The 18,482-nt window shown below is 40.4% G+C and overlaps 1 protein-coding gene across 1 annotated transcript in view; it reads right to left on the bottom strand.

Moving 5' to 3' along the window:
* The window catches only part of LOC103179788 (FERM domain-containing protein 4B), a 78,409-nt gene that overhangs the window by 39,634 nt on the left and 20,293 nt on the right, over positions 1 to 18,482 (bottom strand). Inside the window, exons 4-5 of the mRNA XM_042339687.1 lie at positions 13,934 to 14,026; positions 13,288 to 13,372 (exon numbers count right to left, since the gene is read on the bottom strand). Of these exons, the coding sequence (XP_042195621.1) occupies positions 13,288 to 13,372; positions 13,934 to 14,026 (178 nt within the window). The remainder of the gene's footprint in view (positions 1 to 13,287; positions 13,373 to 13,933; positions 14,027 to 18,482) is intronic.

The following is an 18,482-nucleotide window of genomic DNA, read 5'->3' as shown; positions in this document are numbered from 1 at the left end:
GGGAGATGGGGGAAGGGGAGGAAAAGAGAGGAAATGTGAATCTAAGCCTCTGCACTTCGATTTGCTCAGTCAGCACAATGAGAAGAATCCACAACACTTTGGTTAAGTACCTCGCAAGGGAAGATAAAAGAAGATAAAATTCAATGATATTTCTGTGAAATGTCACCACATTCATAAAACAAACAATGTCAACCAGATAAAGTGCTTAAGGAGTTTAGGATTATTAAACATTTATGACTATACACCAAAGGGCCCCAAAAATTTTGTTTAGAGAATTCGATAATTTATGAGTGTATCATGGATCTCGAATTTCCGAGTAGATTTAAGGACAATGAGAAGCATTTCAATAAAAACATTTTAAATGCATGTTATCTTATCTAAATCCAGTTCAGTGGGTCACAGGCTACAAAATATGCTGTCTCTGCAGTCCATAAGATACTTTTAAATAAACTATTTTCCCAGAATGTTCTCATGTATTCAGTAATAATAAACTTCACAATGACTATCAGCTATCATGACTTAACTTGCACTAGGTTACGTTACAACAATCTATGGTTCTCTTTACCCCAGCCAAGTTTATAAAATCAGGTGTCAGCTATTGTACTAAGGAGAACTGTCTTCCCGTTGCTAACTAACGTAAATACACATTGTCATTCATATATTCAAAAATCATATCAGATTATCAATTTTACATGTTGATTGTGCAACAACTTCTGTGTGAAACTATACTTTTTTTAATAAAAAAGGCACACACTAGTTTAGGATGGATTGAAACAAACATTGATTGACGCACACTCCTCATGGATAATGTTTTTGCCTTAGTCCAATTTGTTTTGTAAGCAATAGATGCAAATGGTAACAAATCAAACAAGTTCCCAAACAAGCTTTTGATATGACAACGTTTAAAAAGAAGAAATGATATCCTTACGAAAATAGTTTACTTCTGATACCTTTAAATAAACACTCCCTTTGTGTACAGACAGCCTCTCCCACACACACACACACACATAAATTCAAACACTTTTGTTCTCCCTAGCATTAGAAGGAGTTGCATTTAAAAACGTAAAAATAATTTGCTGAAGCTTTTTTTCTTTTGAGAAAAAAAAGATGAAGTGAACAGGGTACAATTAAGGCAATAATGGTCTTTTTTTATATAAAAAACATGCTATAAAGCAAAGCAGTTTAAAACTACTGTAATTACAATACTTAAACCATTTTGAGGAACCCAAGAAATCAGCTCTTTTCATTCTGAAGGTTACTAGTGACCTTTACAAAGGGCATGCATTCAGCTGAGTTATTCTAAATGCCACTCCATCGCTTCGCCAGTAGCTTTTAGACACTTATAAATCAGCAATACCCATAAAATGTGAGTATTGACAGCTTAAACCAAAGGATTTCTGTGTCTCCCTTCCTTTCCCCCCTTCCTCCTAAACACATTGGCATTTAGCAAGATATAGCTTCAACCAGCCGTTGCAAACACACACCCACAACCCCCCCCCCTCCACACACACACACACACACACAGGAATCTTAGTAATTGCAGGAACGGTCAAGTGTACTGTGAGAGAAAGCTGCAATGCAAATCGACCTTAAACACCAAACAGCTGACGAACTTGATCGTTTTGCTGCGTGCATTACCTTTCGGGGTTTCTTTTTTAATAAACAAAATATATGTTTCTTTTATGGGCAGAATATATGTACATTAAATACTCTGCATTACTTTTCGGGGATGACATTGTTACAGTTCTGATGAGAGAGAGAGAAATAAAACGAGAAGCAAGCTGAACACAGACGATAATAATCCTTGCATTTGATATAGCGCTCTTCACGTCGGGAGGACGTCCCAAAGCGCTTCACAGAACACACTGTAAAGTGAATTGACTGTATATTTGTGGGCGAACGCGGCAGCCAATTGCGCACAGCAATGTCCCACAAACAGTTGTGGATTGAAAATGACCAATTTATTATTGTTTTGGGTTTTTGGAGGGATTATTATTAGGCTCTGTGTGGAGTAAGGAAACTTGCCCAAGGTTTCGCCCTCTGCCTGGAATTGAACTCAGGTCTCTCGCTTGCAAAGCGAGTGCTCTAACCACTGAGCTACAGGACAGAAGACAATTACATAAAAACATGATGTGTAACTCGCCTCATTTTACAACTGATCACAGATCCGAGACAAGAACCAGGTTGCAAACTTCAAAGCTGCATTAAAAAAAAAGGCCTGGCAACATATACAGCAGCCAATTTGCAATTGCCACGTTCTGCACCGATACACACATAAAACATTTGAGCTGTAGATTTAAACAGTGTGTAATTTCTTACCTGGTGTAATCTCCCTTAGCTTCCTGGGGTGGGGGGGAGAGAGAGAGGGAGAGAAAAATCAAATGCAGGGTCAGAAAGTGTTTTTTTTTAAAAAAAACAGGATGGGTTGTAACACAAAGTGAAGCAATCGGTGGCTCTCAGATATTAATTCAGTGGGAACCTCAGACACACAGACAGACAGACAGACAGACAGAGTTATAGGGAAGCGAGTGAATGGGCACAGAGCACAGACTGGGCACAGCGGGTGGTTATTGTGTGGGCACCGACTCTTCAGCAATACAAAAGGTTCAAAGGGGCCGGTGTTCAGGGGGGGGTTAATAGTAGGGGGGGCGGGGGTGAAGAGAGGGGGGTGAGCAGCCAGAGAGAGGGGTGAAGAGGGAGAGAGAAAGGGGAGAGGGAAGGGGAGAGGGGAGAGAGAAGGGGGAGAGGGGAGAGAGAAGGGGAGAGGGGAGAGAGAAAGGGGAGTGTGTGGGGGGGGGGAGGAGAGAAGGGGAGTGTGTGGGGGGGGGAGAGGAGAGAAGGGGAGTGTGTGGGGAGGAGAGAAGGGGAGTGTGTGTGGGGGGAGGAGAGAAGGGGAGTGTGTGGGGGGTGGGGAGGAGAGAAGGGGAGTGTGTGTGGGGGGGGGAGAGGAGGGGAGTGTGTGTGGGAGTTAATAATATTTTTGCAAGAAACGACCCAAATACTTCGCCTCCGGAGTCTGCAAACTGCTGCGTTCCGCGCAGACTCGACACGCACGTGCTCGAGTTTGTCGTAAGTTATTCCGCCCAACCACCACCACCACCACCGCCGCCGCCGCCCTCCACCGAATCCCTCTCAGCTACCAGTTTGGATTTAAACCCCTAATGATAAGCATAATCCTCGCATCCGATGTAGCGCTCTTCACGTCTTCGAGACGTCTCAAAGCGCTTCGCAGAATGCACCGTGAAGCGAATTGACCGGATATTCGTGGGCGAAATGCAGCAGCCAATTGCGCACGGCAGCGTCCCACAGACAGTCGCGGATTGCAGTGACCAATTTCTTTTGTATTTTGTTTCTCGGGGGATTATTATCAGGTGTGTGGAGTAAGGAAACTTGCCCACGGTTTCGCCCACTGCCGGAATCAAACCCAGGTCTCTCGAGTGCTCTAACCACTGAGCTACAGGACTCCCAATTAATCTTCAATCTACATTTTCTGCTGCCCCTGTAACAGCAATTGGCAACTGTTCATCTTTTTGCTGTTTTGGTGAGCTGTCGTCCCAACATCAAACCCCGAGGAAGTTTGAAGGGGAAACCAAAAGGAAACAAACATTTTACAAGGTTACTTTTTTTGAACACATTGTTTCCTTTCCAAAATATCTCCATCTCTCTTCACCCTCCCTTCCCCTCCTGGATGCCTTTTATTTTGGTTTTGGTCAGCCTAGTGTCTTTAACAGATGCAGAAACCCATCACCATGCTAAAAAAAAATAATTCGGTCACTCAATCCGTGACTGTTTGTGGGACACTGCTGTGCGCAATTGGCTGCCGCATTTTGCCCACAAAATATACAATCATTTCACTTTGCAGTGTGTTCTGTGAAGTGCTTTGAGGCGTCTCGAAGATGTGACAAGGCGTTGTGACAAGTTATTATTAAGAGTATCCAAACCAAGCTGAGAATTCCATGCATCCCACCTACAAATGGAGATTTTTGTCTTAAAATATACAAACGTTTGCTTAATTTTTATACACAAATTGGCCGCCGCATTGTTCTACAAATAGTTGTTTTACAGTAAATCCTGCAAAGCGCTTTGAGATGTCTTGCTGACATGAAACATACTATTATCAAATGCATGCATTATTATCACTGTGTGCAATTAGCTGCCCTGTTTTGTCCACAAAATATACAGTCAATTCACTTTACAGTATATTCTGTGAAGCACTTTGAGACGTCTCGAAGATGTGATAAGGTGCTATATAAAATGCAAGGATTATTATTATTATTAACTGCCCACCAGGGTCTTGTAATGAACATGAGTAAGGTTGATAAAGAACCCACAAGGAATAAATAAGATGCATTTTATTTTACTTTTCGATGTTTGAAAAATTAATTTAATAATTTTGCCTCCTTTCTGGTCTGATTTAATTTTTTTTGTGGGAGAAGCATACTGTTGAAATACCAATGGCTAGATTGGGCTGCAAAGCAGTAAAACTGGTTTGTTCTACGATCCAGCACATCAGGGGATTCATGAGCTTGGCTGTTGCTTCAGTATAACAGCTGCTGAGTAAAGATGTTTCTTCCTCAAGAGCCAAAAAAANGCTTATTCCCAGATTTCACGGTATAATTTGGAATCTTGAGAGCAGCCTATGGTCTCAAGTTATAATAATAATAATTCTTGCGTTTGATATAGCGCCTTATCACATCTTCGAGACGTCTCAAAGCACTTCACAGAATATACTGTAAAGTGAATTGACTGTATATTTTGTGAGCGAAACATAGGTGAATAAATCATTTTAAAAGCATACATTTTAAACAACCAAAAAACAAATTAATCCTGACAGTCTGCCTCTTAATGTATCTTATCTATGGATGTATTTTTATTCTAATTTACTATAAATGGAATACCTCTATTATTGTGCCATTTTCTATCAGAAAATCAAGTTCACTTTGCAATTGAAAATATAATAATAATCTTTGCATTTGATATAGTGGTTTATCATTTTGTTGAGACGTCTCAAAATGCTTCACAGAATATAATGTAAAGTGGATTGACTGTATATTCTGTGGCATGAAATATGAAGTGGCCTTTGTGAGGTTGAAGTTTTTTTTGTAAAAACACAAGTTAATTGTCAGATTGTTGGTACCACAAATGAAGTATTAATGATTCCACTAACAGCTATTACACTTGCGTATTAGCTCAAAGAATCAAGCCTTGAAGAACTTATTTTAAAAATCAAGTTGTTACAAAGACATAGTGATAAACATTGAACCTTTAGCCACACACGCATTTTATTTTGTGTTAAATACAATACTTTTGTTGGGTAAGTGAGTGTTAATGCTCAAATCAGGAAAAACGGTGGGGTTGAAATTTGAGCCAGACATTGTGAGGGAGTTGAAGTATTAGACCTCTTCCCAATGTTTGGTTCATTAACTGCCAGCCAGTTACCAGTTACAACACTCCCTTTTCAAGCCAAGATATTACAAAACGAAAGGAATGTAATTTGTCTTCATGATTTGTATTTTTTCCCCCAATATGTAATGTTCATGAGATACATCAAATGGATCGGGGGTACATCACTTTAGAGAACCATTTTTCAATACCTTGTGAGTATAGTAGTCCTTTTATGCAACTTTAGGAGCATTTTAAATACACAAAGACGTTAGAAAAGTGTTTCTGCCAGGAAACACGGCAGGCAATTTGCGCACAGCAATGTACCACAAACAGCCACGGAAGCTCATGACCAATTTTATTTGGGGTAGTTGTTGGTCAGGATACTGGGAGAAACTCCCTTCTCTTTTCGAATAGTGTCATGTGATCCATCTGAACAGGTAGACAGGATCTTGGTTTCAAGTATAATCTGAAGGACAATATCTCCGACAACACAACATACTCCCAGCACTGCATTGGAGCGTCAGCTTAGACTATGCAATTCGAATTCCTGATTTGAGGTTTGAACTCAAAGGCAAGAGTGTTACCACTGCGCCAGGTTGACACACTATGACCACATGGAGGAGATTTATAGCAGTCTGGCTTTCCCTCCCTGTGGGAAAATACCTGTACTTCACTCACTGCCTCCGCAGATCAATGAAGCAAAGTTCTGAAGCTGACTCATGTCAGACAGGAGCACTGTCTCAGCACTTCATGATCCCCCACTGTTCACTCTATTTACACAAGACTTGGAGAACACTTCAAGCCACATTAAAACATTTCCTAATGATAACAAGCTATGTAGCCAGGTGAATATGTGAAAGATCAATAGCATTCCAGAAAGAGTTGGATTAATTAAGTAGCTGGTTGAAAGGGTGGCAGCTGGGGTTTAATGTAAAAAAATGTAGGTAATACACATTGAAAGATATAGTAAACCTTTGCACACAATGAAGCTGTGCTCCCTATTAATAAAAGTGTAGGAAGGAAAATATTTTGGGGTAAGCTTAATAATTCACAGAAAGTTTCCAGTTAAACCAAAGCTTTTACTATTGGCAGCACTGGATGAATATTATAATTAATAATAATCCTTGCATTTGATATAGCGCTTTATCACGTTTTCGAGACGTCGCAAAGCGTTTCACAGAATATACTGTAGTGAATTGATTGTATATTTCGTCGATGAAATGCAGCAGCCAATTGCGCACTGCAGTGTCCTAAAATCAGTCGTGCATTGAATGACCAATTTATAATTATGATTATTTTTTTGAAGGAATTATTACCCTTGGAAAAGTTATCCACCAATTGACTAATGACCGGGTTCCTACTCACTGCTAGGTAAACAGAGGCGTGTGGAGTAAGGAAACTTGCCCAAAACTATGTACTATATATCAATCCACTTTACAATATAGTCTGTGAATATATACATGTGTCTCATTTGAAAGACTACACTTCTGTCATGCAGTGCTCCTCTAGCGCTGCGATAAACTAGGGCTTGAGCCCACAACCTCCGATTCAGAAGCGAAAGTGCCACCACCTGAACCAAGCTGGTATATTGTACATATGCCATTACAATGAGAACTGATTGCAATGCTTTACTCGACTGCAAACAGAATATGATTAGCTCATTTTTCCCGGATACTTATTAATGGATAGGAAGGTTGGAGATTTCGGAAATTTTCAATAGAAAACTTGCCAATGGACCCGTGTAGATATTGGATTACATGAGGTTCTGTTCCTTTCACTAAAATAAATCCATGGTCGGATTTTACTCGTGGTTACCCATTTCCCAGATATGATAATGACTTGTAAATATTAATGAGACCAACAGGCTGTGTTATTAAAATATGAAACAAAGCCATCAAATTAAAAACTTTGAAATCCCAAACGTATATGCATTATGTTAACATAACAAATGGGACCTCTCCTTCAGACAAAGTTAGCTTCCACGAGGCAACATTTTATTAAAGTACAAGGTACCTACACCAGACATCTCTAAGGCAAAGCGTACAATCAATCATAGAATCATAGTATCATAGAAGGAGGCCATTCGGCCCATTGTGCCTGTGTGACTCTTTGAAAAGAGCTATCCAATTCAATCCCACTCCCCCACTCTCTCTCCATAGCCCTGCAAATTTGTCCACCCCAAATAATTATCTAAATAATTATCAGGACCAATTTTGGTCATCCCATCAGGACGTCAGCTTTAACAGGTACAAGAAAGAAATCCCGCTGTCTATTTTCTCTCCCCCCCTTTCACAGTTGACCTTGTCAAGACTTGCAAAGCTTGCCCTCTGAGGGAAGTCAAATATGCATTTTAACACTGCCTTCCCTTGTTTCAGGCAAGTTTCAAGCCAGTCTCAGTGAGCAATAATCAGACTTTATACAACCCACAAAGCTTTACCAATGGAACAGAATTTTCTGTTAAAATACACTCCTTTGTGTGGATGTTTTGTCTTGGATTGTAATAAGCTATTTTAGTACCTGTGAGATATGCATTTGAACTTTACTCGTCTTGTTCCTGAAATTAAACTGAATTTAGCATAAATTTCCTTCCTATAGGCAGCATAAATAGTAAACCCCTTCAGTTTTTTCAACAAAAAAACTATTTTTATTATGCTTAAAGCCTTAGTAAAATACCTGTCAGTCCTGAAAATTACAAATTGATAACATTGTACATAATGTGCTTTGTGCCACAGTGTGTTCTTTCTCTCTTGCTCTCTCTCTTTGTCTCTATGGATAAGGTTTTGATAGAAGCACAAAATTAATCCATTTTACTTTGCATGTTTAAAATGCTCAGTTACTTCTACCAGGAAAAAAGTCAATAACTTCTCCCAGTGCTATAATCCCGTGAAGTGCTTTGAGATATCTCAACGACGTGATAAGGCGCTATAACAAATGCAAGGATTATTATTATTATTACAAACGATTCCCAGTTTAGAAACGTGCACTGCCTCTGAAATGGACACCAACATAATCTGAAACTATTGCGTTTAACTTTTGTCAAGGGAAATGGAAAATCAATGTATTATTAAACAGTGCATATTGTACCTCAGATGTACATAGAATGATACGAGATCTGCTTTGTAATGCTCTGAAAAGTGCTTTGACCTTTTGTGTTGATTTACACTGAAATATCCCTAGCTAGCAGCTACTCATAACATTTTATGGTCAGAAATTTTGCATGTCTAAAGGACTTTTGCGTGCAAAGCGATAATGCATGTAATTTTAATGAGGCCTTAAAATATTTTTATTTTCACTTCACAGTTGTTTATCCGAAGACTACAGAAAACCAAGTCTAAATGCACAAGTATATGCTCAGTTTTTAATCGTCCCTGCAGCAAGTGATTGAGAATTCTGTGAAGGAAATAAATCAAAGGTAAGCAGAATTTTATGAATGTATAAAAACTGGAAATCTATGGTAGAGATTGGTGGTTATGGAGGGCTGAATTTCTGAGCCATAAGCTTGAACACAACGGAGACTGGCAGAATGGATAGTACCATCTCTCTGATTTTCTGTAAGTTCTTTTTAAAACTTGAAGTTAAATTGAATTTGCCAAATGTTGCACACTCTGAAATGTTGCATTGATAAGAGTAAATCTAGACCCTGGAGGAATTTCCACCCTCACTATCCCACACTTATGTTGCCCACTCATAAATGGTCACTATCACCATTTTGTTATCTGCAGGGTAGCTAACTCATTCCAGACACCTCCTCACTTTTTCCATTGGATATTCTCCAACTATTCCTTTGTTGTTTAACTTTTTTTGGTATTATTACAGTGACTGTACTACTTAGGTGGGAAAGAAGCATGCACTGTTGAGTATTCAATTTGGAAATTGCCTGAATGTCACAATTATTTTTAGTCTTAAGAATTTTGTCCAACTTTTAAGCTAATGTTACTGTTCAGGTTTAACGGTAGTTTTCAATTACTTTTATATGGACAAAAGCAGCAGCAGAAGGCAAACTGCTTTCTGGCTCATACTCTTATTCGTTTCAAAATGGGAACCTCAAAGTAAAGCCTTTCAATTGCCAAACCTAAACTGTTTCCATGCCACCTTGTGATTTATTAACATAACTGCGTAGGATTGCAAGTATTACATGATCATTAATTCTCCAGCAGCGAAGCCTTGAATATGATTGATGCTCACGTGTTGGTAGCTCTTCAAAGCCATTATATATAATATTGCAAAAGAGGAGCAGGTCATGCAAGAGTTCATGAAAACTACACCGCAGTGTGCTTGTCATTCTGTGCTCTTGTTTTCTTAATGAATCAGAATTAGGGTGGAGATGAGCAAATACACGTCAGAGTCAAAGTTCGTTACGAGTCATTTTAACAAAATGCATAGCTGTCTAAAACACTAAGCAAAACCAACTGCAGTCAAAGTCAAGGTCTATTGCACAGTGCATTTACCACTAACAAGGCTTAATATCGGATTAATTCTACCTTTTTTGTAACTATTGTGATCTTGTTCTACTTGCAGTGCTGAGGAAAGGTCAGAGAGATCTGCTGTTGGGCTTGTATCAGTGCCCATTTAAAGTAGGTCACCAGAAGGTGCTCAAGTGTAGCTCTGGATATCTAGAACTCAGAATTTCCTTCCCTCTATGTGAGAGAGTACCCGTCTGCTCTCTGTGCCTCTCCAAAATAGTATGAGAGGGTTCCTGAACTCACTGAACTTCATGAAATATGTCTTTGCATAAAACATGCAAGAAATCTGAGTTCTAGCTTCTCAACGGCTATTAGTCAAGCAACTGCTTTGTGGGGAAACATCTGGATAGTCTACACATATGGAAGGAAAGTGACGACTGCTGTGATTTTCTCTCTCCCTTCCCCCCATAGAGTTTGCCCACAAAAGATAGTCAATTCACTTTACAGTATATTTTGTGAAGCACTTTGAGACGTCTTGAAGACATGATAAGGCCCTATATCAAATGCAAGGATTATTTATTATTTATTATTATAAAATATGCCATTCACTATCCATGCTTGTCAAAAGATTGGCAAGGTGCTGCAGGACAATTATCACCTGTGAAACTGGATCCAACATTAGTTTTGGGTTCACCTATCTGCACTTGAGTGTTCCAAGATGCAATCCTGCTTCAAGGGCACTACATAAACGGAAGTTGGTGGTGGTGCTTTCGAGAGGAGAAACACTGGAGTTGAAACCCTTGGCACGGTTTTTGTCTACCCCGTCACCAGTATTGTCAGAATGAAATTGACTGTGCACCGCACAGATTTCCCCCATTCCACAACACCTGGGCGACTGTGGTGTCAGCATCTGTGATTGGATAGGGCTGTGATGCTTCCTCACCCTGTTTATATCCTCCGGGAAGCTACCCTGCATGAAGGGCGCTATATAAATGCAAGTTGTTGTTTTACTAACATTCATACCACTTGTATGAATGTTGTCCTGCTTCAAGGAGATGAAAGACACTGACATCTTCATCGATAGCTGGAGTCAAGCTGAACAAATGATCAAAACCAGAATAACCTTAATATTTATAGAATTGCAAATTACCTACTTTTTTAAAAAAATTACAGCCACAACCTCCTCTCTGGGTTTGAATGATTTCTCTAAATCACTTGAGATTTTACATAGATTTACATATATTGTACAGCACGGAAACAGGCCATCCTGCCCAACTAGTCTATGCCGGTGTTTATATTCCACATGAGTGTTTATCCACTCCTTACTCCCTCCATTATCCTTCTATTTTCTCTTGTGGATTTGAGGTTACCTGCCTCAAGGCCCTTAATTATGTTCGTTCCAAGTATCCATTATTCTCTGTTCATTTCAGTAACATTCACTATAAGAGGGTTATGTTATGAAGCATGGATGACATCCAAGCTTTAAATTCCTGTTGGTAAAAGTATACATAAGCACCACTGAAAGTGTATTGGAAATTGAATGCATCACTTAGGGCTCTAAAATCACTGGTACAACATTTATTTTTCTTGTTAAACTGCATTCCTCAGTCAGGGATTGTAACCCATGGCAAGATGATTCTTCCTTTTCATTCTCGTGTTTCGACGTATGGTATTCAGATGGTGACCGGATATGGCTATGATGCCTTCTCACCCTGTGTGACCAACGTTCTGATACTTCCTGGCCACACTCCCACATGAAAAATGTCCACTTAGGAGCAATGCTGGAGGGCAGCATTCTCCAGCATGACTCGATGGAGAAAGGAGAGTTGCCCGCATTAAATTGAATCTCCAGATAAACAAAGCCACACCTCTGTAGCTTGAAATGCACTCAAGTTTTTTTTTGATACTTACAATGATAAGCGAGTAAAGGTGTGTTACAGCGCTAAATCGTACATGCCAAAAGGCTGCAGGTTTAAATTCCACTCTGTGATGAGTCGATAATGAACCTAATGCTTGCATTTGATGTAATACCTTATCACGTCGTTATCTCCAGGTGCTTCCAAGAATATATTGTAAAATGGATTGACTGTGTATTTTGAGGGCAAAAAACGACAGCCAAATGTGCACAGCAGTGTCCCACAAACAATCATGTTTTGTAGGACCAAATTAATTTTTAGTGGGGGTGGGATTATTACCCCAGGAAAGCGATTCGCCAATCAACTAACAACCAGGTTCCTGCTTACTACTAGGTAAACAGAGGCATGTGGAGGAAGGAAATGAAGCCAGGAATGAAACCCGGGCCCTCTTGCTTGTGAGGTGAGCATGTTCATCACTATGCTACGGGTCTCCATGGGACGGGAGTTAGCTGACCTCAGACAGATATCGCTTAGAGCACCATATTGACCTCAATGATCTCAAGGGTAGAGTTTAGCTCGGAGCTAGAGTTTAGGTGAGGACAGCACCAAGCCTGGCTGTGACGCCCCCCTGTGGTTAGCCTGTCAACTTACTTTCAAAGCTCAAGTGTGAACAACTACCACTGGCAAAGTACTGGTGGGCAACCGGCAACCATGCTACTGCCCTCGGAAGAAGGAAATAAAAAAATAAAGCTAATTCAGGAGAGGAGAACAAAATGACGTAAAATATATACTATATATATGCTGGAAATATATACTATATATGTGATTGAAAGTTTTGTGGATCAGTCATTATCTGAAATTTTTGCTACCTCTCTGTCATCAATAACCTACTACAAAAATCTCTTCAACTGTGCTTCTCGTCATCATGTTTCAAACCCTCATTTCCCTGTTCCATGTGCATAACCACATATTTAGAATATCAGTTATTCACTGATATGGCTGTTTGTGAGACACTGCTGTGCACAAAGTGGCTGCATTCATTCGCCTACGAAACAAATACACAGGCACTATCCTGTGAAGTACTTTAAGATATTTTCCCATGGTGAAAGGCTCTATATCAAATGTAAGGATTGTTACTATTAATGTGTCTAGTACTTTGTGACGTTCTTTTACCTTACTTCATAAATGCAAGGTATTTACTATGTGAGTGTCTAAAGGACACAAGCTATTCAGTTTTGAAGGTATGAGACAGAATCTGTCAGTCATAGACGATGACGTGATGCTCTCAGTGCCACACCCATTTATGATCTGATGAGATTATATAGTACGTCACACTGTGTAATTGTAACAGCCTTACAGACTCAGTGCAAGTACATGGTGAGCCTCTGTGTCTTAAATCACATTGCGGTAATTTCCAACATAAATAGATTTGAATCAGAATTTTTATTTGTCCCATTGTTTACATTATGGTCTTTTAATATTCCTTCCAAGGAATGTTGTGTGATACCTACAGTGTGAAGTACAGGGCAGTGTACAGTTTCTACAGTCATGGTTAAATAGTGAAATTATTAGGCGGAACTAAAACCCAGCTATAAATAAAAGCAGTTTGTTTCAATGATAAAGTATCGGTGAATGAGTTTTACCTTGGAAATGGCAGATTTGGTGTTGAGGAAGAATAATTCCACAGTGGTAATGTCCTTTAAAAATGAAATGCTCTCAATATAAAACCTACAGCACACAAAGAAACAAAAGAGTGTACGTTAGAACATTAGAGTGTTAACTTAATTTCTGAAGAAATTGCAATGCCCAATAAATTGGTAAACATAACATGCTTTTTATTTTCTATTCTTCAGTTCTTTAAAAGCAGCTTCTGCTCTGAGGTGCAATAAGTTTTTTTTACCCAAAGTTGACATCAAGGATGAGAAGATGAGAAAGTATTGCAAAACAGCACTATAAAACCAATGCACATGTTCTTGTTGCATTCAAATCAATTTTTAATTTGTCTTTTTTTNCCAGCTGCAGGCGTCAGCCACCTTGGTCCTTGATGGTTTGAAAAAAAACATTTAGATATCGTAGCGAAGTTAATGTCCAAAATAACACATCCCAACTCACTCTCCCTTGACTTGAAATAGTTTCCTCTCACATCAAGTCTCCATTTAAATCATCTGTCTTTCCAGCAAACACCGAGCCCAGCTTGAGGAAGCCCAAACAGTTTAAACTAGAGCCACATCCTGCTTTGAAATTTATTCCTGCACATTGTGTTGAGTTCACTTTTATGCAAATACTCACTTGACCGAAAAGAATAAGGTCACCGGTCCTGCTTTCTTAGGCAAATCATGATCCAGCACTCTGCGATCAAGCTGCAGCCAGTTACTCTGACCTCTGCAGGAGGGGGAGAAATAAAAGGTTGTAAATATTCGAAGCCCCTGAATAATGTGGTGCTGAAATAAAACCGGCGAATGCTGCAAATCCTCAGCAGGGAAGTGGGACCTGAAGGGGAAATTTCCTTGACTGTTTCGGGTGATAAAGGGGTTTTCCAGAAGCCCCCACCATTTAAGACAACGAAAAGCAATTCATAGATACATAGAGATAGAAACAGGAGTAAGCTATTCAGCCCCTCGAACCTGTTCCTTCATTTTATAAGATCATGGTTGATCTATACCTCTATAGGTCCAGTTACCCTCCCTTGTCCAATATCTCTTAATAGCCTGACTTAACAAATATTTATCTACCTCCGTCTTGAAAATGTGAATGAATCCAGTATCCACAGTTTTTTGGGGGAGAGAGTTCCAGATTTCCACAAACCTTTCGTTTGGCTGATCCTCTCTTGCACTGGTTTCGGATCACAGAGCAATTCAATTAGAAAGTCTTACTCACAAGTGTAAGTCCTAATGCCATTTTCTGACGTTACTGCTGAAGTGTGGAAAAAGTTGGCCAGAAACTGTTTGGATGTGTTTTGTTTTTAATCAACGTGCTGATGTGCACAGTGAAGCTGTTTATTAGCTACCATGGCGACTGTGTTTGGGAATCCGTTTTGCCCCTGGTGGGCATATTGTTCTTGCGGGTGCGACGGCTGTTGAGACATTCACTGGCTCAATTCAGCACGTGGCCAGAGCAATGCCTGTGAGAGCTATTGGCACATTATTTTCACTGCTGTGAAATAACCATGCCAGCAACTAGGAGAATGAGAGTCTGGTCCTAATCTCCTAGTTTCTCTCGAGTTGGATAAAGAGCATTACAGCTAGAGAATTACATCTTTCCTGAGTGAGCTCCCCCAATGGCCTAGACTAGGGTGGAGGCCAAGTGTAGCACAAGGTTGGAGATTCAAATCCTGGATTGAAATCAAATAGCTGATCCCAAAGAGGCTGCAGTTCCGGTGCTACAATTGGCCTCAGTTGTTGAGGAGATAATCAGACAGGATTTCTGCTCTTAATCTGCAACTAGAGACCCCAGCTGGAAGGTGCTTATGTGGCCATCAGGAGAGTACAGCATCCAGCTTGACTGTGTAGAATTGCCTACAGTTCACAAGCCGGTCAAAATGGATCGTCAAAGTTTTTATATGAACAGTGTCCTCTTAGGCAATAGGGTGCTCAGGAACTGCACACCATGGGAGGAATAAGAAGATAACATCAACAACAACAAACTTACATTTGTATGGCACTTTTCATGTCGAGAGGACGTCCCAAGGTGCTGGACAATCAGTGTTTCGGACCCGAGCTGAGGGTCAGGATCGGGGAGGGTGAAGGGCAGGAGGGGAAGGAAAGTGATCAAAGGCATGGTCGAAGAGGAGGATCTTCAGATGGGTCTTGAAGGAGGTAAGGGAGGGAATGAGGCAGAGGGATTGTCGGATGGAGTTCCAGAGGGTGGGGACAGAGTGGCTGAAAGTCTGCCTGCCAATGGTGGGGTGGGCGGGGCACGTGAAGCAGACAGGAGCCCGCTGAGTGGAGGGAATGGGCAATTTGGTAGGGGGTTAGGAGGTTGCAGAGGTATGGAGGAGCAAGTCCATAGAAGGTTCTGAAGGTGAGGCCCAGGATCTTGAAATGTATCCTCTGTGTGATGGAAAGCCAGTGGAGTTTGGAGAGGATGGGGGTGATAGGGTCACGGAGCGTGGTGCGGGAGAGGACACGAGCTGCAGAGTTCTGGGTGATCTGCAGCCTATGGAGGGAGGAGTTGGGAAGGCCGACAAGCAGGGAGTTTGCATAGTCAAGCCTGGATGTTATGAAGGGGTGTACGAGGGTTTTGGTGGCCTGCGGTGTGAGACAGTGTCGGAGCCGGGCGATGTCGCGGAGGTGGGAGAAAGCAGAGCGAGTCATGGCATGGATGTGTGGTGGAAAGGATAGTTAAGGGTCAAAGAAGATGCCAAGGTTCGGCACTGGCTTAGCAAGATGGAGTGTGCAACCATGAATGGTGATGCAGTCAGCACCTGAGGTGTGGAGGTGCTGACGGAAGCCAATCAGGAGGGCCTCAGTCTGGTTGAAGAAAGTTAGCTCTCATCCAGGACTTGATGTCTGACACACATTCTGTCAGAACAGCAGTGGTCCTGGAGTCATGGAGACAGAGAGGTACAGTTGGGTGTCAACCGCATACATGTGGAAGTTGCCCCCGTGTCTGCGGATGATGTCACCAAGAGGGAGCATATAGATATTGAAGAGGAGGGGACCAAGGACAGAGTCCTGAGGACCAGCGCACAAGACGTTGCAGGGGCTAGAGGGGATAAGACACCTTCAGTTATGGGGAAAATGGGAAGAAAAACTGACCATGAGACCACAATCCTTTTCTGAGTGACCTAGATCTATTTCTTTGGCCCAGTGCCTATGCATATGTAAAGCTACATCCACACACAAACAAAAGAATGCTGTCCAACAGTCAGCTCATTATAGAGGATACACCAGGAAGACTGCCAGACATTTAAATTAGCACAAAGATTTTCTCGATAGACGACAGTTTATTCAATTGTATTATGTTGCTGAAAGAATACTTCCTTCAAATTAAATTAAAGCATTGCATTGTTCAAAGATTTAAATGTAGAAGTTTCTTTTTTTTAAAAAAAAGTAACGTTCGGTGGGAGGTTTAAAATGAGGGTTGTGTTTGATTTTAAATAGTTGAATTACTTTTGATACATTGAATAAATTATAAGCACCTTTGAACATCTGTTCATTGAAGAGGAATTGGCTGTGTGTAACTATCTTTCGTGTGGAAACCACAATACTGCACGTAGAAAAACAAGTCACCTTTTCAAGCCAAATTCTATTTTGTTACAATAATCTCTTGCAACTTGCAGGTTGATGTATTACTTTTCTAAGCATTCCCCCNTCTCCGGTCCCTAATTACATTCATAATTACAATTTATACACCAGCCTGATAGAAAATATGATAATGACAGTCAATACAGATCACTCATTCATTGCATTCATTTTCTCTCAATTTAATTCTAAAGGAATCACTCTTCCCCCTAAGGGTTCCTGATTTCTTTTGAATTAAAATGGTAGAATGTATAGTTGGGAAGAGAATGCTCGTCAGCTGCACATCTGCCCATAAACAATGATGCCAAAAAGCTGTGGTGGGAATCTATCCTTTCACCAACTGGAAACGGAAAATTTGCTGATTTGTCCACAAGGAAATCACAGAATAACCTTTTACCTTCCAGCGTGTAAACCGGGATTTCTCCCAGGATTCCTCGCCAAAATCAACACAACCCAAACAAAGGGTGTTCCCAAGAAAGTGGGCAAGTCCTTTAAATAAACAGTGCCAGCGTACAGAGCAGATTGTAATGGAAGTAAAGACCTTTCCCATAATGGAGCAGGCTTCCTTTATAACATCACAATCACTGTGAAAATTTAGTACACCGGTCTCCAGCAGCTATAAATGTGGGTTAGCAGGTATTCATTATCGTTGCACTGAGATGCAATTTTGCCTTCAACTGGCGTAAATAATTGCAATCATTCCACCCAAATCTCTGGCAATTGTGGTGTTTGTATTCATTTCAACCAGTTTAAATTGCTGTGAATTCAGGTGGAGGAAAGATCACATTGAGGTTTTGTTGATTTTCTGTAATGTTTTTGAACGGCTGATTGTTAATGCAACCAACGTATAAATGTAATCTATACTGCAATGCAAGTTTTGACCAAATAATTCCATAGTGTTAAAAATAAGGATTCAATTAATAGTCAAGTTGATTATGTATGAATGACCCAGAGATAGAATGAAACCAGTAGAGGATAGATACACACTTGAATATAACGGTTCAACTGAGTGAATGCTGCTTTCTTACCAGTGGAGGGTTTAGCACTAATGCTATTGTTAGTACCTTGGAAGTTATACCAAACTAAATATGCCCAGTGTGAGATTCAGTCCACCCTTTGTGTTGTCAGAGGAAAAGGAAACTGAAGCAAAGCAATGATTCACTGAATCAGGTTGCTTTAAAAATTGCTTTAACTTATTGGTCTTTCACCAAGTTTATTGTTTGAAAATCAATATGGGAAAACAAGAAATATGAAATGTAAGTCAATAGAGTAAGATATGAAAATAGACTGTTGATGCCTGAAAGTGGCAAAAAACAGAGACTGCAAAAAAATCTACAGAAAATTGACTGGAAACTGTGTCCAAATGTCCAACATTTGTTTTTTTAAAAATGAAAGCTTAATTTATGCATATAGATTTATGCAAGGAATTCAGTGTTCAAGGAGATCGTGTACACTGTGCCTTCACTCTCATTCGCAGCTGTTTCTTGGCTTTTTAGTATCTGGATGGGATTTGGGGAGACAGGAATTTAAAGAACCATGCTAATTTTCACACTCTCCTGTCAACGTTCAGACCTGTTTTGCCAGCGTGCATGAGA

The sequence above is a fragment of the Callorhinchus milii genome, unplaced genomic scaffold, assembly GCF_018977255.1.
Source record: "Callorhinchus milii isolate IMCB2004 unplaced genomic scaffold, IMCB_Cmil_1.0 Scaffold12, whole genome shotgun sequence".
In the NCBI taxonomy this organism is placed as follows: Eukaryota; Metazoa; Chordata; class Chondrichthyes; order Chimaeriformes; family Callorhinchidae; genus Callorhinchus; species Callorhinchus milii.
Note: the sequence above shows the minus strand (reverse complement) of the source record. Positions and strands in the feature narration are given on the sequence as shown.